This window comes from Budorcas taxicolor, chromosome 2 (genome assembly GCF_023091745.1).
Source record: "Budorcas taxicolor isolate Tak-1 chromosome 2, Takin1.1, whole genome shotgun sequence".
Taxonomy (NCBI): Eukaryota; Metazoa; Chordata; class Mammalia; order Artiodactyla; family Bovidae; genus Budorcas; species Budorcas taxicolor.
Window position 1 is genome coordinate 22,264,734 of NC_068911.1, and position 22,135 is coordinate 22,286,868.

The 22,135-nt window shown below is 41.1% G+C and overlaps 1 protein-coding gene across 1 annotated transcript in view; it reads right to left on the reverse strand.

Moving 5' to 3' along the window:
- Positions 1-13,688: 13,688 nt before the first annotated feature.
- HS3ST2 (heparan sulfate-glucosamine 3-sulfotransferase 2) overlaps positions 13,689-22,135 on the reverse strand; it is a 111,935-nt gene continuing 103,488 nt past the window's right edge. Inside the window, exon 2 of the mRNA XM_052659157.1 lies at positions 13,689-15,081. Within this exon, the coding sequence (XP_052515117.1) occupies positions 14,463-15,081 (619 nt within the window). The 3' untranslated portion in view covers positions 13,689-14,462. The remainder of the gene's footprint in view (positions 15,082-22,135) is intronic.

Sequence of the window (22,135 nt, forward strand, 5' to 3'; positions counted from 1 at the left end):
GTAGGGCACTGCCCTCTCCTCTAAGTGCCCTCATTAGGAGCTCAGTGCGGAAGTGCCTCCAGTGGCTTGGCCTGCTGCCAGGGGACTCAGCTCCGCGGGCCTGTGTCCTGCCCTGCCCCCATCACCCTGAGCTGGGGTTCTATGTGGACATCCCACATTATGTTTGTTGCTTGGCAAGATTCCTGTTTGCTGGGTCTGACCAACACCACCACCCCCTCCCAACCCACTTATTTTTATTTATTTGCCTATGATCATTTCAGTTGAAATTTCTGAAGGAGTTAAAAGCATGTGCTTGACTAGTTATAATAAAAAACGCAAGTCTTAAATTTCCTTTTGAACAAGAAAGGGAACCGAAAGGATAAACACCCAAATGTACATCTGGGCGGTGGAGTTTTGGATGGTTTTTAGTTTTTTCCTTGGCTATTTTTCTGATCTCAGCTGGGAATCTATTATATTCACTTAATAGATTTTTAATCTTTCAATTTCAAAATTTCAAACATATTAAAAAAATAGCATAACAGACATTCATGCACCTGCCGTAGAAATTTAACAAATGTTAACATTTGCCCTATTTGCTGTAGATCTTTCTTTTTTACATTTCTTTCTTTTATAACCAAAGGTTTCACTTTAACACTCCGAGAAAGTTAACTCAGGCACTCTCTAAAGTTTTCCGGGAAATAACTTGTTTCTTGACAGTGGAGAGGCAGCAAACACTGTCAGTGGGAGGCCTGGTACCTGGCTGTCCAGGGACCCACATAAGATTCTGGGGTACTGCTGCTGTTGCCAGAGGCCCGAAGGGGGCAGTTGAGGGAGCAGACACAACTTTGATGCCTGGAAAGTTTTCTCCCAGTTCCAGAGTCTAGTGGAACTAGTCTAGTCTCCATGCCTGCCTTACAGAGAGCCTCACCACTCCAGGTGGGTTCTGCAGACTAATATCCCCTGGCAGTGCTTTTGCTTTTGTTGTTGTTGTTTTGGGGAAGCGGAAAATCCTTAGTACTGTCTCTTTTTTTAAAATTGTTTTGTTGAGCTATAACTGTATTTCAAAACCTGCACGTGTTTCATTTACACAAGTTGATGAGTTTGGACATATGCATATACCAATCCCACCATCAAGGTGATAATCATATTCATCATCACCTCCAAAAGTTTCTTTGTGTCCCTGTGTGATCTACTATTTTATTACTGTGGTATGAACACTTACCATGAGATTTACCCATTTAACAAAAGTTGAAGTGCACAGTACCAGAGTGTTTACCAAATGCACTGTTATAGAGCACATCTCTAGACTTGTTCATCTTGCATAACTGAAACTTCATACCTGATGAGCAATAAGACCTTATTTCTCCCTTCCCCACTGGCAGATTTTTAGAAGTGAAGAAATGCACGGTACTTCTCATATGTTCGTGTATATAGGAGTCACTTGAAGATCATGTTAACTGTGGATTCTGACCCAGCAGGTCTGAAGTGGGGCCTGAGAGTCTACATTTCTGAGAGTTCCCAGGGAATGTGATGGTTCCGGTCTGCAGAACTCACTCTGGGTAGCAGAGCCTCCAAGAAGTTGCTGTAGCCCCCAGACTGAAGGAGGCCATCCTGGTTATACACAGCTGGAATCTGTTCTCCTTGGTCACAGCCAATGTTGTACACGTCTTTTTAATCTTTTGACTATCACCCTGCTCCTGAAGAAAACATCTGACCACAAGAATACTTTAGGTTTTGCTCTCAATTTTGAGTGCCCCAAGTATTACAAATGATTATCATTAACTCTTTGAATAGAATCTGTCAAGGTAAATGCAAAGTGTAATCTATTCTAGCTAGAAAACCAAGATAAATTTCTTTGTCTCAAATCATTGTCCATTATTAGCATATCCCAAAGTGAGACGAATGCCTCATTGTTGGTATGTGAGAGAATTGTAGGTATCACATTGATAATATTTTTTAATTTAAAATATTTCTTCGGATTTGAGGGAGCCAATAAAGTACAACCCTACTCTTTCCACCTGAATTCTTTTTCATTTTTTAGTTGAAGTATAGTTGGTTTATAATGATTTGTTAGTCTCAGGTGTATAGCAAAGTGATTCAGTGTATATATGTATTCAAAGTGTATGTATGTATATATACACACATATATATTATTGTCCAGATTCTTTTCCCTTAGAGGTCATTATAAAATATTTAGTAGTTTCCTTCACTATACAGTAGGTTCTGGTTGGTTGTCTATTTTATATATTGTAATGTGTGTATGTTAATCCCAAACTCCTAATTTATCCCTCCCCTCCTTTCCTCTCTGGTAACCATAAGTTTGTTTTCTATGTCTGTGGGTCTATTTCTGTTTTGTAAATAGGTTCATTTGCATCACTTTTATAGATTCCACATATAAGTGATATCCTATGATATTTGTCTTTCTCTGTCTGGCTTACTTCACTTCGTATAATAATGGATCCATCCATTCACTTGAATTCTGAGCCAACTGAGAAAAAAAGATAAAGCACAAGGCAGATGAGAGATTACAACGACATTTTATTATGACAAAGGCTAAGCTGAAGCCTGGTTTTGTTAGCTTCAAGCATCCTTACTAATGCCCTCCCCACCTCGCTGGCATTGTGGGAAGCCCACCTCAGGGAATGTGAGTCTGAAGAGCAGACCCACCTACCCAAATCACTGCCTGACTCCTGTTTGGGTGGAGAGGGAAGGAGAAAGAGACAAAAACTAGGATTTCTGATAAATTAGCTCCACATACCCAATCAAGAAGTGTGGACTGAACTCACCCACCAGGTAAATTCTCACCCCTCTGGGGAGAGGAGAAAGGATAGACAAGAATCTAGGTGTGTTTTGTAGAAATTCCTTCTCTTTGAAATCAGAGAATGGGGAAAAGATAATTGCTGATAGTCATGATTGTGCTTTTGTATTTTAATTAGAATTAGTGGAGCTGATTCTCCATGTATGATAGAAATATAAGGTTTCCTTTGAAAATAAATTTAAGTGAACAAAAAGAAGATGATTAAAAGAGAAAGATTAAGATAATAATAGTACAGGTAATATGTGGCTATAGAAAAAATTGTATGGATGATGCTCAAATGTCTAAAGTTTGGGAAACAATTGGTCCAATTGATATTCCCTGAAATCTCAATGCCCCATTTCATCTTCAAAAACTGCAGATCAGGCTCTCCCATTCTAATGTTCTCCTAAGGCAGCTTTAACTCAGTTATTTGACCATTGATCACAGTTTGACTTTGTTTCACTCAATAGAGAGTGGTTAGAACAAATAAACTAAGACCCTTGATATATTATCGACTTTGATTTCTTATATAAAAATCATTTATGGGTCAAGTCATATGATCTTAATAGCATTGATCCAAGGCTTTTAATTCTCTCTCCTCCTTCCTCCCTCTTTCTCTTCTCTCTCTTTCATTTTTTTTCCTAACTTCACTGTGAGATAGAATAGCAAATTCTTACTTTTTTAATGGCATAAAATAAGACTGTGTCCTTCAATAATTTGATGCAGTTTCTATGTGAATTAGAAACATGGCCTATGGCCACAGGAAACAAGACCAGTTACTTTCATCCCCCTGGATGTCCAGGTTATAGTCACAGGTCCCAGGAGACAAGAGGAAGCAGTCAAACCTGTAGGCTAAATGGTAACAGGTAGAATGAGCTAAATGTGAATTATGCCAAAAATAAAACCTGCATTTGGCAAAAAAAAAAAAGAGAAAAATCTTGACACCCAAATGGGAAATATTAAATTATCCTACTCAGAAGGTTTATTCACTCAGTTACCTGGGAGCCATTCTGCTGCTGAATTTTCCCAAAAGATTAATTGCTATACGCTTGTACTCAAAATTGAAAGTAGTCTCCAAATATGTTTATATGAGGGGTGACAGCTCCTCCCACTAAAAAGTCTCTCTGAGAAGATGGGTCATCTTATATTTGAGTCCTTATTATGTATCCAATTTAAAGGACATTCTCTAAATTACTGTATTTTGAACCCTGAGGATACCTGAAGTGAGCTGATTCAATGCTAATTTAGGATATTGTATAGGCCATTGGATGGACTTGGTAACAGAAAAGACAAAGAAATTTAACACTGATTCAATCATTATTTCTTGAGAGGTGAACTCACAGTGCAAGTGTTAGATGTAAACTAGATTATCTTAAATGAAAAGTTGAATGATCGTGAGGACAGAATCATGACTCCCTGTGTCCTGGGAATGGGCGCATGGGACTGGGAAACCACCATGGCAGAGAAGTGTTAGATTAATTCAAATGAGGTCTGATGCCAACAATTAATGAGAAGAATTTAAATAATATCATTTCATGAAGATACCAGAAGGGGAACAAAGCAATATTTGGAATCCTTATAACTGTCCAGAAAATGTGATTTTAAATACATCTGAGGAAAGAGACACATGTACCCCAATGTTCATCGCAGCACTGTTTATAATAGCCAGGACATGGAAACAACCTAGATGTCCATCAGCAGATGAATGGATAAGAAAGCTGTGGTACATATACACAATGGAGTATTACTCAGCCGTTAAAAAGAATTCATTTGATTCAGTTCTGATGAGATGGATGAAACTGGAGCCGATTATACAGAGTGAAGTAAGCCAGAAAGAAAAACACCAATACAGTATACTAACACATATATATGGAATTTAAAAAGATGGCAATGACGACCCTGTATGCAAGACAGGAAAAAAGACACAGCTGTGTATAACGGACTTTTGGACTCAGAGGGAGAGGGAGAGGGTGGGATGATTTGGGAGAATGGCATTCTATCATGTATACTATCATGTAAGAATTGAATCGCCAGTCTATGTCTGACGCAGGATACAGCATGCTTGGGGCTGGTGCATGGGGATGACCCACAGAGATGTTATGGGGAGGGCGTTGGGAGGGGGGTTCATGTTTGGGAACACATGTAAGAATTAAAGATTTTAAAATAAAAAAAATAATAATAAATAAATTTAAAAAAATAAAAATAAAAATAAAAATGGGCAGAAAAAAAAAAACATCTGAGGAAGTAAAATAATTGAGACATTACAAGTAGCTAGCTCACTATTTCCTCTAAATTTCTACAAATATCTATTGGGTCGAACCATGTAAGACTGCCATTTTTGCAGGTGAATGTTGGCATTTTCACACGGTTCAACTTCACAAACTGAAGTTGGTAATACATATGAAAACATATTATTGGGAACATGATGGGCCACCCAAGCTGTGGGGTCACTTTATATGCAGATATGTACCCTTCAAGGTGAAAGAGGGACTTTGGAATTTTTTTAGCTGTGGAATCTTTAAGGTTAGGGCCATGACAATATTTTGGAGATTTACTGAATTTTTAATTAACTGAGGACCATTTAGGAAGACAAATTGTTGGCTTTGTCAGTAGTTATTTCAATAACATTTCATTTTTTAGAATAATAAAAATTGTAGTTGTTTTCGTTATAAATGATCACTTTTGTCCACCATTTGCCCAATTTCTTTATTAGGAGTCTACTTTCACTTGAAGTCATAGAATACTTGTCTTGCGTAGGCTCACTAGTGATATCAGCAGTGCCTCATTTGCCTGCAGCCAATGCCAGAATCAGGTGACTGTGGCTCTAGGAAGAATGAAGTCATAATTTTTCCCTCTCAGGATTCGCCAGGCTTTATTCATCTATTCATTGAGACTAGCTATCATTTGCATCAATGGAACCTTGATCCCCCCCAGAATCCTCTTAAAAGACTCATCATTCTTACTGTTTTGTGTTTATATCACTTTATGTAAGAAAGCGGCTTCCCTGGTGGCTCAGAGGGTAAAGAATATGCCTGCAATGTGGGAGACTTGGGTTCGATCCCTGGGTCAGGAAGATGCCCTGGAGAATGAAATGGCAATCCACTCCAATATTCTTGCCTGGACAGAGGAGCTTGGTGGACTACAGTCCACGGAGTCGCAAAGAGTCAGATATGACTGAGCGACTAACACACACTATTTAAGACAAATATGGGGATATTCCAGGAGTTACTGTAAAAGTAATTATCAAGAATATGTTTTATTGACCACTAGCTCTCCCCTAGGAAATTGATTCTCTCTCCCTTGAGCTCACAGCATCAGGTCATATAAAGCACATCACCCATTCGTTGTTCTCTTTGCCTTGACTGTTCAGAAACTCAGAGCTATGTTTTAACTCAATCATCACGGAATATTTATCACAAGCATTTCTTGGTATGATTCTATCTTTCTCTTGATAATTTAACTTCTGACCTGGAATTTTATGTTGATTCTTGCAGCAACTCAACTCTCCAAAGTTAGTTTAATTTTCAAGGGAAGGCTTGGGTCAAATCCCAAACCTTTGTTGCCACAGACAAAACACTCAGGCTTTACGCCGATCTTATCTTCATTTCTCAGATATTATTTTCCTGCACTTAAAGAATGTTAGCTAAAAGCCACTACATGTCTTTTCTTCATTCCCAGGTCTAACAGCCTTTGTTGATGTCAAGTTCTTCCTAAAAGATGATTTAAATTTTCATACTGCAGCATAAGTCTCTTCCTCACAAAGAGGGAATTGGAGTGAGAATTGTACATTTGAGTCCTGGCTGTGAGACCCTAGACAACTAGCTTAAAAAAATCTTTGGGTGTCAATTTCTTCCCTCTGCAAAGCAGAAATACAAATCTTAGTTATTATAAAGAGAAAATTATGTAAAGTATATTGAAGGACTTTGTGCCCTTAAACAAGTTTATAAGTCAGGTTAATATCGTTCAAAGGCAGGAGAAAGATGAAGTCGTGTATAAATATCTTTGTTTCCCTGGATATTTTGCCTCTGCCATTTTATCTTCATGTCTCCATGTTACCTGGAGTTCTCTTGCTGGACCTTTGCCCAAGGGCTCTGAGTGGCTACAGCCTCTGGAAAGAGGCTTCAAGACTCTGAAGGTGGCATAAGGTGCCTTGAAAAGCCACTTGAGAAGCCTAGAATGGACCCCACTGGGAACAGGTTCATCTGTGAACCTGTAGTTCATCTGTAGTTCTCCTGAGTGAACTACAGGGCTCGTACTGGGCTCTGACAGAGCCAGATGTCCAGCGTGGAAGGACAGGCAGGCTAGGGGCTGAGGAGCTGTTGCAGTCAAGCTGCAAATGCATTCTTTGTTTCAGGCTTAGTGGGGAAAAGAGCCCCTCTCCAGAAGCCCAAGGGCAGGACTGCAGGCAAGATGCCAGCTCCACTGGAGGGCTGAGCCTGCGTTAATCAGACTGGTGCTCCTCAGACAAGCTGAGGTGTGCTGGACGGGCCATGCCCACAAAGCATGTGTCAGTCAGCCGTGATCCAATTAGCCATGTGTCATCAATCATGTTGTGGTTAGATGTGGATCAGCCTGACACGTGTCAGTCACACAGACTCGTCTCCCATCCTCCAAGGGACATAGGAGTGAAATAAGTGTCAGTCACACCCATGCCCAGTGGGTGCGCTTCTGCCAAACCCTCTTCAGAGTGAGGGAGGGGCCCCAACCGTGTGGCCCCAGCAGGAGGAAGGCGGATGTAGGAATTAAATAACTGCTGGCAGCTCTCCCATCCTGCCCTGCTTTTCTTTTGTCACCTTTCACTCATGGTCTTGTCCCTTCTCAGGCAGCGTGTGTGTGTGTGTGTGTGTGTGTGTGTGTGTGCGCGCGCGCGCATATGCATGCAAGCAGGGGTTGTATGCCAAGTGAGAAAGGCAAGTAAATGGAGTTGCCTCTTACTCAGAGAGTGGGTTCTAAAGCTAACAAAGGCAGGGAAGCCAAATTGCCTGCAGAATTTCCCCAGTCTAACACTACCACTTTTATCTTCCATCATTGCTATGAATTTGTTTATTTATCCACTTGGACAATTAAGACAGTAGTTGGCTTGTTTTTAGGGACCATGGAGGGTGAGGAATAAATAATAATCTACATCAGCATCACAATCAGAGAGGCGAAATGCTCACACATGGTGATGGGCGTGGAGGGGGATGGAGGGCACGGAAAATCCCAGCAGCCTCTCATGGTCTCTGTCATGGAGCAAGATGACAGATAGAATTGCTCACACTGTTTGAATCACCTCTCCTCTTCTCTCTCTGACAGAATATAATTGAATTTAGGTCAATTAAATACTTGTCTGACGTGTCTGCCTCACATCGTCAGATAAAGTGCAATCTGACTTCTTTTAGAAGTGTTGAAAATATCACAGTCCGGTGTCCCCAGCTCAGGTCTCATCCAGGCAGTGGTGCATAACAAGAATCCAGGGCTCCTCATTTTCTCGAGTGCTTCTTGGTTGGGTAGGCAGGGAATGAGGGATTTTATGGTGGTGGTGTGCAGAGCTAAGGAGGCAGCCTCTGGAGAGACGGTTCAGGACTGCACTGAATGATGTCACATCAGTAGCTTGTAATTCCCTCCAGTGGGTGCATTTACACCCGGGAAATTGGCAAATTCTACAAAGCAGATATTCCCCTCATTGCCCACCATGCTCCCTTCAGAGAACTGATCTACTAGCTGGAGATGCAGGCTGGGAGAAGTTGATTCTGGAGACATTTGCCTTGAGAGGTCAAGGGCAAGAGATAGGGAGACAAACAGAAGGTCCCAAAGTGGGTGGTACTGGAAGATGGTTGTGGGAGATTTTCAAGACTTGTTGGAATATATCAGTAATCTAAGAGACAGATTTTTCAAATCGTTGGAGGCTATTGTTACGGAGATTGTTAATTGCCTTCTCAGTATCCATTCTCTTATTTTTCCTTAGTGTCAAAATCCTGGGTTGTCAGGGAGGTAATATGTTTAGCTAACAGACTACATTTTCTTAGGTCGTTTTTCAGCTAACAGTAGTCCATGAGATGTAAGTATAAGTTACTGGGTAGAATATCTAGGAAATCTCCTCAGATGGGGTTGAATTGATTAGCAGGAGTGTTTTTCTAACTTTCTTTTTACCTTCTTTCTGACTGAAACAGAGATGTGGCGGCTGGAGCACCAGCATCCATTTTGGACCATGAGGATGCAAGCCAATGGACTAAGGATGATGTACTCGACAGAAGGCATCTGAATCCCTGTTAACAGAGCTGCTGTACCAGCACTAGACTGTCCAACTCCAGACTTCTTTAATTTGAGAAAATAAATCCCTAACTTATTTAAGCTACTGTTGTCAATAAAAAGCAGTCAGGCACACAATTCCTAAATGGTACAGTCATATTTCCGTTTCATTCTAAGCTGTTTTGCAGGCTGAGGTATATGTTTCCTTTCTTCCTTCCTCCCTTCCTCTCCCTTTCTTTCCTTCCTTCTTTTCTTGTTTCTCCCAAATTATAAAAGCAGTATGTTCTCCTTATTTATCAGGAAGCCAGTTTTATCAAGAACCAAATTCATTGTTCAAGTGTGAGAGGCCCCTTGGGGCATCTATTTATCCACCTGAAATGGTTCTTTGGCCTTCCAGGGCTGGGCAATGGGAGATGGAGTGAGAAATAGAGGACGTTTGTCTCCCGTAGAAGGCATCTAAGCAGACTAGTGGCTCATCTTATCCTGGAAAAAGAGTGGCTTTGCATTTCTGCCCTTAGTATTGGGTAGGCAGGTGTGGGGTCCACTCTGAATTTGTGGAAAAACTGAGACTAGCCCTTGAACTGGGATGTGGTGTGGATAGGCCTAGGGTCCAATCCAGTGACTGGAATTTAGCCCAGTGCCCTTAATCCTAGTTTTTGGTTGTCCTGACCTAGAAAAACAGGTTCCTGCAACATTTCAGACTGGCATATAACATTCTTCTCCAAAGGAGGAATTCCTCAGCATTCTTTAAGACATGGCTCCACTGCCACTTCCTCCTCGAAAGTTCTCGTCCTCTTCCCTGTGTGCTCTTCACATAGTTGCAGCTTATTATGCTATAGAGCAATTGTTTATGTGACTCTCAGCCTCATTAGTCTGGGAGCTCCGAGGAGGAAACAGGAACAAAAGTTCACACAATTGTGTATCCTCGGTGTCTGCCTAAATTGTTCAGTAAATATTTGCAGAACAAAAGAAATCCCATCGATTCCTACTTTTTCTGTATTTCATCTAGCAGGTTCTTTACCAAATTTGAGGACCAGACCCCATAATGTCCTTCTTGTTCCTGGGAGATGTAATGTCATTACAGCTGTGGTGTCTAATAAATGAGCTGAGATTTATTCAAGAGGTGGTGAGATTTTATAATTGGAGATGGAGCAGGAAGGGGATCCATGTTCTTTTTCATGAAGTCCTTGCTGACTGTGTTAACGCCACCTTCCTTTACGCCACCCTCCATCTTGCATTCTCTCCAATTACCGCACCGGACTCACTTGCTCACCCATCTTTCTTGAGAGGAGTGCCTGGGTTGACTCCTACCTCTGCTATTTGTGTGAACTTGACTTTCTTCACTTTGTTCAGCCTCAGTTTCCTCACCTCAAAGATAGGAATAATGTCAATATCAGTTACCGCTTTTGAATGTGATTCTCAAGCTTCACATGAATTGACATGTCTAATCCTCATAAAACCACTATGATGTTGGTACTATTATTAGCACCTCTGTTTCACAGATGGGAAAACTGGCACAGTCAGCATCAAATAACTTGCCCAAGATCCCAGAGTAAGGGAGTAGTGAGTTCAAGTCAGAACTCAGACAGTCCCTGCTCTTAACCATCACGCCCATCTGTCCAGTATTTACTACACTTTGAAACAAGACTTGCTTTGTAGGGTTGATAAGACATGGAAGGCACTGCAATCACATGAGAGGTTCCCTTCTAGTTAGCCTGCCTCCAGCTTCCCTGAACCAACAACCTCCAGGGCACACCTGGAGCCTTCCCAACAAAGACTCCTTGCTATGGAAGTTTTTAAAAATATATATAACATTAAAAAAATTTTTTTAATTGAAGGATAATTGCTTTACGGAATTTTGTGGTTTTCTGTCATGTATCAATAAGAATCAGCCATTGGTGCACCCATGTCCCCTCCCTCCGGGACCTCCCTCCCAACTCCCTCCCCATCCCACCCTTCAGCCTGTCACAGAGCCCGTGTTTGAGTTCCCTCAGTCATACAGCAAATTCCCATTGGCTACCTATTTTACATATGGTATTGTAAATTTCTATGTTACTCTCTCCATACACCTCCCCTTCTCCCACCTCCCCTCCCCCCATGTCCATAGGTCTGTTCTCTAGGTCCGTTTCTCCATTGCTGCCCTGAAGATAAATTCGCTATGGTGGTTTTGTGGCAGGAGGCTCTCTGTGTGTTCTCTTTTGGGCGACCTCACTCCTGTCATGCTAGTGGAAGGAGCCATCGTGAATTGTGGGCTCTAGGGTGGAAGGAACCTGATTCTCTGGTATTTTGGAATTACTGCGCACCCTGTACTGTTAGTGAGAGAGAAAAACATGCTTCAAACACACACACACACACACACACACACAGAGGCCTGGAGGAGCCTTCTTTGTTTCAGATTTGAATAGCCAGACTTCATCTATTTAAACCACACTAATTTGAAGCTTGTGCAAGTTTGCCCTCAGGCAGCCTGGGTGAAAGGATATATTTGCACTGGATTAAAAATCAGAGTTTGCTGAACAGACCCATGTATACACCTGACTTCACTTGTTTAAACTAGGATTTTTAAGGTACTTTCACATCTTTTATTTGCATATGATGATTGATACATTAATTACAATAGATCTTGACCTATTTATTAATACTTAGAGGCTGCTTGGTCTGGGAGGTCTGAGAATGCTTATAATGCAAAGGAATAAAGCTGCATTTGTGCATACAAAATTCAGAAATTTCATCAATTCTAATTCCTGATCAGGATAAAAAAGCACATTTCACAGTTTCTTGGGTATTTCCTCTGGGTCCCAGTGTCATTCTGTCTCTTTCTGGCTACAATCTTGGTCAGGATCACAGGATACCAAATACTTTTGCAGGGGAATGTACAAGGGCAATTCATTAATGTCCATATACAACTCATTCTTCTTCTGGTCCCCAGAGGTTCAGTGCCCAGTTTCTGGGTGGTGGTAGCTCCCACTGGCCTCTGTCCCCCTTCTCCATGCCCATGGGAGATGCTTGGAACCATGGATTATTGGTACCATATTCTCAGTCATTTGATTTTCCTAAGTCATTTCCTAAGATGCTTGGGGTAGAAAAACGTACTAAGACACAGAGCTAATATCTCAGGCTTTTGTAAATCTTGTTAAGTCAGACTCTTATTTTCAGGAACCTTCCATGGTGCCTGACAGAGCAGACAAAGGGCAAAGGGGCCCCTGGAGGTTCGGCAATCCTTCCCAGCTACCCGTGGGTCCTGCAGAGCTATCTGGCAAGTGTCCCAGGAGTCCAGTTCCATGGGACATTCCTGTCCATGTCACCAGGCTTCCAACATCCATTCATCCACTTACACATTCATCCCTCAAACATTTGCTGTGTGCCTACTAGATGCAGTCTTGACTCTCAGGGAGTTCGGGGTCTGTGGTCAAGAAAGGCATTTATACAAGTAATGATAGTCTAATGTGATAAAAGCTAGAACTGAGATGTATACAAACTACCATGTGCAGAAGAGCAAGCAGATAACAGCTTGGTGGGGGATGGCTGCACAAATATCAAGCCAGAGACACGAGTGAGGTCTTATGGGAGCAGGGGTTTCCATTAGCTGGAGATGCCTAGGGGCAGGCAAGGCATGGATACAGAAAATGTCAAGAAAAGGCACACAGTTCTGTAAGACCGAGCAGAGGGTGAGGAGGGAGAAGAAGGTAATCCCAAAGCTGCCATTGGCATTGTCCCAAGCACCATGCTGGAGGATTCAGACTTTATTCTGAGGCCATGATACATACTCAAAGCAGGCCTGTGAACTCAAATGCCTTACAAGGGTCGCTGTAAAGCATTACAGTGCCTTACATGATGATGAGGGGGTCCAATTGGGGTCTGAAAAATTGAGGTGTGCAGGTCCCATCCAAGGTGGCCGTCATGAAGCTGGCCAAGTCGCCATGTCACACTGAGTCAAGTAAGTTGGACAGAGAGAAGACAAATATCATATGATATTGCTTATATGTGTAATCTAAAATATGGTGCAAATGAACTTATTTACACAACAGAAGTACAGTCATAGATATAGAAACGATCTTATGGTTACTGGGGAAAACGATAGGGGGAGGGATAAATTGTGAGATTGTGATTGACGTATATACACTGCTATACGTAAAATAAAAGGACCTACTCTATAGTACAGGGAACTCTATTCAAATACTCCGTAATGACCTACATGGGGAAAAAAAATCTAAAAAAGAGTGGGCATGTATATACATATACACACATATATATATGATTCATTTTGCTGTAGAGCAGGAATGAACACAACACTGTAAATCAACTATACTCCAATAAAAAAAAATTTTAAGAAGCTGGAAATCCATATTTTATATGAACACTCCCAAGTTTGTAATGTGGGAAATTATTTCAAAATGTCAAGCTGGCCAAGCAAAAACGTGTCTGATGTCCTGTCAGCCTCTAGTTTGGCTTCATTTCAGATGTAAAGCTTACATGGACTTCATCAGACTATGTTTCAGGAAGAGGATGCCCTTACAGGTCTCCCCAGCCTTTGTCAGCAAGAACCTCTTCTCCTTCCCCTACCCCCTTGCTTCTCCTCTCAGTGCCCTCCCACACCATCCCCAGCACAGCCCCACCTTGCTGGGAGGAGCTGGAGGAATGAGCCATGCCCCAGGCCTGACTCACAGAGAAAGCCCAGCCATAAGGACACGAGAGAGCCGTATTTATTTCACATGGACAAGCATGATTCCATTGCATGCTGAACATGAAAGCTCGCGTGAGGAAAGTACCCGTAACAGCAGAATTATGTGCTTTTGTCCACAGGGAGCAGGGAGAATCACAGGGTGGTTTTCAAAGACAGTTCCCCTTCAAGCAGAGTTGAAACCACAGGCTTTGAAATCACTGGTTTATTTCATCAGCAAAGGGTCTGTCTCCTAAGAGTGGCCAGGGGCAACACTTCCAGCTCCACAATCTCTTCACGAGCTGCTAAGGTCAGGAGGACAAGGCTGGTCCCCATCCATCACCCAGGGCAGCTCCAGAGAGTTAAGCTCAGAGGGGAGGTACATGCCACTTGGAATTAACAAGCCCACTCCAGGGTGGACAGTGATGGGACAGACTGCTGTGTTCAAAGCAACAGAACCATCACCACTTATATGTATCAATAATCAGAAGATCTGTGCTTCCTAAAATATCTTCCCAAGGCCTCATATGGGCTGAAGGGAAACTATTAGGAACTGACCGGATGTGCCAGAAATAGATCAACTTTGCCTGGACAGACTGGGGAGAGCTAGTGGCAGGCAGCCACCACCACCCCCCTGGTCTCTTGGCCTTTAGCTGGGCTTCCCCATTCCAAGAGGATGGAACCCAAGAGGGGAATAGGGGCTGGAGCCTGGATTCGCTGAGGGAAGAGGGTCAGAGGCTCTCAGGGCAAACCTCATGGAAGAGACTACTGGAAGAGCCCTTGAATCTCCGTGGCTCATTCCCACCTGAAGTCCTGCCCAACAGTTTCATAAAATTTAATATTATATGGTCTATAAAATTCCCGGAGTTGGTCTATCACTTCAGGGTCGATCTGTACATGAGTTCTGCCTTTTGATTTGCCCAGGCATCGAGGCAGGAGGCTCGATTCTGTTTTTTTCAAGCAAGGGAATCCTTTGGTCTTGTTGAAGTAGAAGTGCTTGTCCGTGATGAGCCTCTTAATGCCCAGGAAGTCCTGGACGCGCCCCATCTCGCCGGCCGGGTCGGTGATGAGCCGCTCGCCGCTGACGAAATGGATCTGAGCCAACGGAAAGTAACGCAGCCAGCTCTCCAGGTGCAGCGCATACATGCCAATGCGGATGGCGTTCCAGGACACGTCCACCAGGCCCAGCGTGCGGTTGCGGAACGAGAGGCCCTCGAACGTAGGGATGTCCGGCTTCTTGGAGAGCGTCTGGGTATAATCCGAGATGGCACGGGTCACGGGGTTCCGTACGACCACGATCAGCTTGGTGTCTCGGGACATGTTGAAGATCCGGCGAGGGGCCTCTTGAGTGACAAAATAGCTGGGGGTCTTTTCCAGTGTGATCTGACTCTCAAGGGTCCGAGGCATGAGGCTCCTGTGAGGCAAAAAGCACATGATCAGCCAGGGCTGTGCTGGGGGCCCGCGGGAGATCACTTCCCTCCATCCAGCTTCCCAGGGGAGCCCGCCCTTCTCCTCTGTGACATTTGAGCCTCGCCTGTTCTCATCTGATGAAGCACCTGTTTTAACTCTTGTTGACCCTTTTTTCAAAGTCTTCAACAGTTTAAGACAAGAACCAATCTAAATGTCCACCAGTATGGGTTAGATACATGATGGAATAGCCAATTAATACAGTTGGGTAGAGCTGTGTGTACTGTTATGGAATGATTTCCAAGATTTAGTGCTTAAATGAAAAAAGGCAAGACAGCTTGTTTATCTGGGGAAAGATACCAAGAAACCAATAAAAGTAATTGCTTCTGGGGAGGGGCCTTGAGTGGGAGCAGAGCAGGGAGGTCAGGGATAAATGAGAATTACTTTTTATTGTATAATCTTTTACGCTGCTTGAAATTTTTATTGTGTTTATTACATATTCAAAAAATACAAAGGAAGCCACCGAATATTGTTCTGGCACAAGACACCTCTCCAAATATGTTAAGAAAGTCTTTTGGGGAGAGGAAAGGCATGTCTGGTAGGAATAGCATGTGTTTTTGAAATGAGTTCTGATGTCTTTTCCTGCTGAAATACATCTGAAATATATCCCTGGTAAAAGACTGAAGAAGCACAGAATATCAGGGGTGAGATGGGTGGGGGGAGGGGCTCGGAAGCCCAGTAATGCAACCTCTTGCTCTCCTCTTAATTCCCTAGTTCTGCTTAAGGTTTAAGGGAGGATGGTAGGACAAGCTGATGTCTCCTTCTCAGGTGTATCTCTTTCAGGTCCTCGTGAAGGGAAACACCTCTGGTTTCCAGTTGCTACTTCTTTCTGAAGGTTGTGTTTTACCCTTAATTAGTTTTTCTTATGTAGTGAAGGATAGAGGAGGCAGGCATGCTGCAGTTCATGGGGCTGCAAAGAGTCGGACATATGACTTAGTGACTGAACAATGATAGCAAAGTTTTTCTTAATCCTGGCTGCACATTAAATCACCCAAGAAATTTTTTTTTTAAGGAAGATGGTTCTTTTGAGGTGCTAGCCTGCCATCTTCTCGATCAGTTGGCCCCCAAATAAAGTCTCTTTCTTACCCCTCATTTCTTAGATTCATTGGCTTGTCATGCAGCGAGCAGAGCAAGCTTGGACTCAGTATCAGTTTGGCTTAGCCAGCCAGAAGACTTGCTGCTCATGGCTAGCTGATCCTGATCAAGGAATACTGGGGCAAGACCCTAGCAGCTGCTGGGATCATTTGTCCTGAGGTTCTTTCCTTCAAGATTCCCTGCAGTGGTCTGACTGCCCCCAGTACTTGGCAGTTGAGAAAAGAAACAGGCAAACTTCTACTAGTTGACAGACTCGGATTTTGTTTGTAGAGATTCATTAACAACAAATCCAGCCCTGCTGAGATAGGTGTTCTGTAATCTCTCCAGAAACTTAATAGCTTCCAACTCAGTTCAAAACTGAGTAAGCATCCAGGCAGAGAACAAGATGGCAGAGGGGTAGGTGGACATAGAGTACATCTCTCTCCACAGATACATCAGGAATACACCTTCGACACAGAAGTGCATGCAGAACACCAGCTGAGAGCAGACAGGGGTACCTGGCCAGCAGAAAATAATAATATAGAGCCACACAAAGCTCAAGATCAAGCCCTGAGCCTTTGGAGTGGGAGCACTGACTCCAAGACCCCAGACTACAAGAGAACTAACCCTAGGGGGTATCAAATAGTGAGAACTCACACAAAGGAAACCAGTGGAATACAAGACCCAGCATCGCCCAACCACCAGTAAGCACCCTGTGCAGGACGCTGCATCTAAACAACAAACAAAACAAACATACAAACCCAGTCATAAGCAGACAGGATTACCACCTCACTCAGCCATGCCCATCAGAGGAAAAACAAAGGAAAACTCAGCACAAATCTCACCCTATAGGAAGCTTACACAAGTCATTGGACCAACCTTAGGAGGGCAGAAACCAAAAGGAAGAAAGAATTCAACCTTGAAACCTGGGAAAAGGAGAACTCAAACACAATAAGTTACAAAAAATAATGAAAAAGTAGAGAAATGCTACACAAATGAAGGAACAAACTAGTCCAAATAAATGAAGAGGAAATAGGCAAACTACCTGAAAAAGAATTCAGAATAATGACAATAAAGATGATCAAAAACCTTACAACAAAATGGAGAAAATGCAAGAATCAATTAACAAAGACCTAGAAGAATTAAAAAATAAACATGCAGAGGCAAACAACACAATTACTGAAATTAAAAATACTCTAGAAGGAATCAATAGCACAATATCTGAGGCAGAAGAACGAATCAGTGAGCTGGAAGATAAAATGGTGGAAATAACTTCTGAAGAGCAGAATAAAGTAAAAAGAATGAAAAGAACTGAGGATAGTCTCAGAGACCTCTGGGACAATATCAAATGCACCAACATTTGAATTATATGGGTCCCAGAAGAAGAAGAGAAAAAGAAAGGGTATGAGAAAAATTTTGAAGAGATTATAGTTGAAAATTTCCCCAACATGGAAATGGAAATAGTCAATCAAGTCCAAGAGGCACAAAGAATCCCATACAGGATAAACCCAAGGATAAACATGCCAAGACACATACTAATCAAACTAACAAATACTGAACAGAAAGAAACAATATTAAAAGCAGCAAGGGAGAAGCAACAAGTAACATACAAGGGAAACTCCATATGCTTAACAGCTGACCTTTCAGCAGAATCTCTGCAGGCCAGAAAGGAATGGCAGGATATATTTAAAGTACTGAAAAGGAAGAATCTACAACCAAGATTACTATACCCAGCAAGGATCTTATACAAAATTGATGGAGAAATAAAAAGCTTTTTCAGACAAGCAAAAGTTAAGAGAATTCAGTACCATCAAACCAGCTTTACAACAAGCGTTAAGGAGACTTATATAGTCAATAAATACAAGAAAAGAAAAAAGATCTACAAAATCAACCCCAAACAATTAAGAAAATGGCAATAGGAACATATGTATCAATAATTACTTCAAATGTAAATGGACTAAATGCTCCAACCAAAAGACACAGACTGGCTGAATGGATATGAAAACAAGCCCCATACATATGCTGTCTACAAGAAACCCACTTTAGCTCTCAAGACACATATAGACTGAAAGTAAGAGGATTGAAAAATATATTCCATGCAAATGGGAAGCAAAGGAAAGCTGGAGTAGCAATCCTCATATCAGACAAAATAGACCTTAAAATAAAGACTACAAGAGATAAGGAAAGACATTACATAATGATCAAGGGGTCAATCCAAGAGCAAGACATAATAATTGTAAATATCTATGCACCCAACATAGGAGAACCTCAATACACAAGACAAACACTAACAGACATAAAAGGAGAAATTGACAGTAACACAATAATAGTAGGAGGCTCTAACACCCCACTCACACCAACAGACAGATCATCAAAGCAGAAAATTAATAAGGAAACACAAGTCTTAAATGATACATTAGATGAGATGGATCTCATTAATATCTTCAGGATATTCCATCCAATTGCAGAAGAATACTCCTTCTTCTCAAGTGTACATGGAACATTCTCCAGGATAGACCACATCTTGGGTCACAAATCAAACCTCAGTAAACTTAGGAAAATTGAAATCATAGCAAGCATCTTCTCTGACCACAACGCTATGAGACTAGATATCAATTACAAGAAAAAAACTGTAAAAAACACAAACACATGGAGATTAAACAACACATTTCTAAATAACCAACAGGTTACTGAAGAAATCAAAAGGTAAATAAAAAAAATTTATGGAAACAAATGACAGTGAAAACATGACAACTCAAAACCCATGGGATGCAGCAAAAGCAGTCCTAAGAGGGAAGTTGATAGCAATACAATCCTATCTCAAGAAACAAGAAAAACATTGAACAGACAGCCTAACTTTACCCCTAAAACAACTGGAAAAAGAAGAACAAAACCCCCCCAAAATTAGTAGAAGGAAAGAAATCATAAAGATCTGAGCAGAAATAAATGAAAAAGAAATGAAAGAAACAATAGTAAATATTAATAAAACTAAAAGCTGTTTCTTTGAGAAGATAAAACTGACAAATCTTTAGCTAGATTCATCAAAAAAAGAGAAGAATCAAATCAACAAAATTAGAAATGAAAAAGGAGAGGTTACAACAGATAAGGCAGAAATACAAAGGATTATAAGAGACTATTATGAAAATTGTATGGTAATGAAATGGATAACCTGAAAGAAATGGACAGACTCTTAGAAAAGTTCAATCTTTCCAGACAGAACCAGAAAGAAATAGAAATTATTAACAACCCAATTACAAGCACTGAAATTAAAGCTGCGGTCAAAAATCTCCCAAAAAACAAAAGCCCAGGAACAGATGGCTTCACAGGAGAATTCTATCAAACATTTAGAGAAGAGCTAATGCCTATCCTTCTAAAACTCTTCCAAAAAATTGCAGAGGAAGGAACACTTCCAAACTCATTCTGTGAGGCCACTATCACCCTGATACTAAAACCAGACAAAGACAACACAAAAAAAGAAAACTACAGGCCAATGTCACTGATGAACATAGATGCAAAAATCCTCACGAAATGTTAGCAAACAGAATTGAGCAACACATCAAAAAGCTCATACACCATGATCAAGTTGGGTTTATTTTAGGAATGCAAGGATTCTTCAACATATGCAAATCAATCAATGTGACACACTATATTAACAAATTAAAAGATAAAAACCATATGATAATCTCAATAGATGCAGAAAAAACTTTGACAAAATTCAGCACTCATTTATGATTAAAACTCTTCAAAAAATGAGCAAAGAAGGAATCTACCTCAACATAGTAAAGGCCATATATGATAAGTCTACAGCAAGCATTATTCTCAATGGTGAAAAACTCAAAGCATTCCCCCTAAGATCAGGAACAAGACAATCATGTCCACTTTCACCACTGTTACTCAACATAGCTCTGGAAGTCCTAGCTACAGCAATCAGAGAAGAAAAAGAAATAAAAGGAATCCAGATCGGGAAAGAAGAAGTAAAGCTCTCACTGTCTGCAGATGACATGATAACATACATAGAAAACCCTAAAGATAGTATCAGAAAATTACTAGAGCTAATCAGTGAATTTAGCAAAGTTGCAGGAAACAAAATCAATACACAGAAATCACTTGCATTTCTATTTACTAACAATGAAAAAATCTGAAAGAGAAATTAAGGAATCAATCCCATTCACTATTGCAATGAAAAGAATTAAATATCTAGGAATAAACTTACCTAAGGAGACAAAAGAATTGTACACAGAAAATTATAAGACATTGATGAAAGAAATCAAAGATGACATAAACAGATGGAGAGATATTCCATGTTCCTGGGTAGAAAGAATCAATATTGTGAAAATGACTACACTACCAAATGCAATCTACAGATTCAATGCGATCCCTATCAAATTACCAATGGCATTTTTCACAGAACTAGAACAAAAAATTTCATAGTTCATACGGAAATCCAGAAGACCCCAAATAGCGAAAGCAGTCTTGAGAAAGAAGAATAGAGCTGGAGGAATCAACCTTCCTGACTTCAGATTATACTACAAAGCTACAGTCATCAAGACAGTATGGTACAGGCACAAAAACGGAAATATAGACCAATGGAATAAGATAGAAAGCCCAGAAATAAACCCATGCACCTATCGGTTCCTTATTTTTGACAAAGGAGGCAAGAATATACAATGGGGCAAAGACAGCCTCTTCAATAAATGGTGCTGGGAAAACTGGACAGCTAAGTGTAAAAGAATGAAATTAGAACACCTTCTAACACCATACACAAAGATAAACTCGAAACAGATTGAAGACCTAAATGTAAGACCAGAAACTATAAAACTCTTAGAGGAAAACATAGGCAGAATACTTGAAGACATAAATCAAAGCAAGATCCTCTATGACCCACCTCCTAGAGTAATGGAAATAAAAACCAAAATAAACAAGTGGGACCTGATTAAACTTAAAATCTTTTGCACAGCAAAGGAAACAATAAGCAAGGTGAAAACACAACCCTCAGATAGGGAGAAAATAATAGCAAATGAAACTGACAAAGGATTAATTTCCAAAATATGTAAGCAGCTCATACAACTCAATGCCAGAAAAACAAACAACCCAATCAAAAAGTGGGAAAAAGACCTAAACAGACATTTCTCCAAGGAAAACATACAGATGGCTAACAAACACATGAAAAGATGCTCAATGTTGTTCATTATTAGAGAAATACAAATCAAAACCACAATGAGATATCATTTCATACCAGTTTGAATGGCCATCATTAAAAAGCCTGCAGACAATAAATGCTGGAGAGGGTGTAGAGAAAAGGGAATGTTTATGCACTGTTATTGGGAATGTAAATTGATACAGCCACATGGAAGACTGTATGGAGATTCCTTAAAAAACTAGGAATAAAACCACCATATGACCCAGCAATCTCACCCCTAGGCATATACCCTGAGGAAACCAAAATTGAAAAAGACACATGTATCCCATTGTTCACTGCAGCACTATTTACAATAACTAGAACGTGGAATCAACCTAGGTGTCCACTGACAGATGAATGGATAAAGAAGTTGTGGTATATAGACACAGCGGAATATCACTCAGCCACAAAGAGGAACGCATTTGAGTCTGTTCTGATGAGGTAGATTAACCTACAACCTGTTATACAGAGTGAAGTGAGTCACAAAGAGAAAGATAAATATCATATTCTAATGCACATATTTGGAATCTAGAAAAATGGTATGGAAGGCTTTATTTACAGGGCAGCAATAGAGAAACAGACACAGAGAACAGACTTATGGACATGGGGAGAGGGGAGGAGAGGGTGAGATGCATGGAAAGAGTAACATGGAAACTTGTATTACCATATGTCAAATAGATAGCCAATGGGAATTTGCTGTATGGCTCAGGAAACTCAAACAGGGGCTCTGTATCAACCTAGAGGGGTG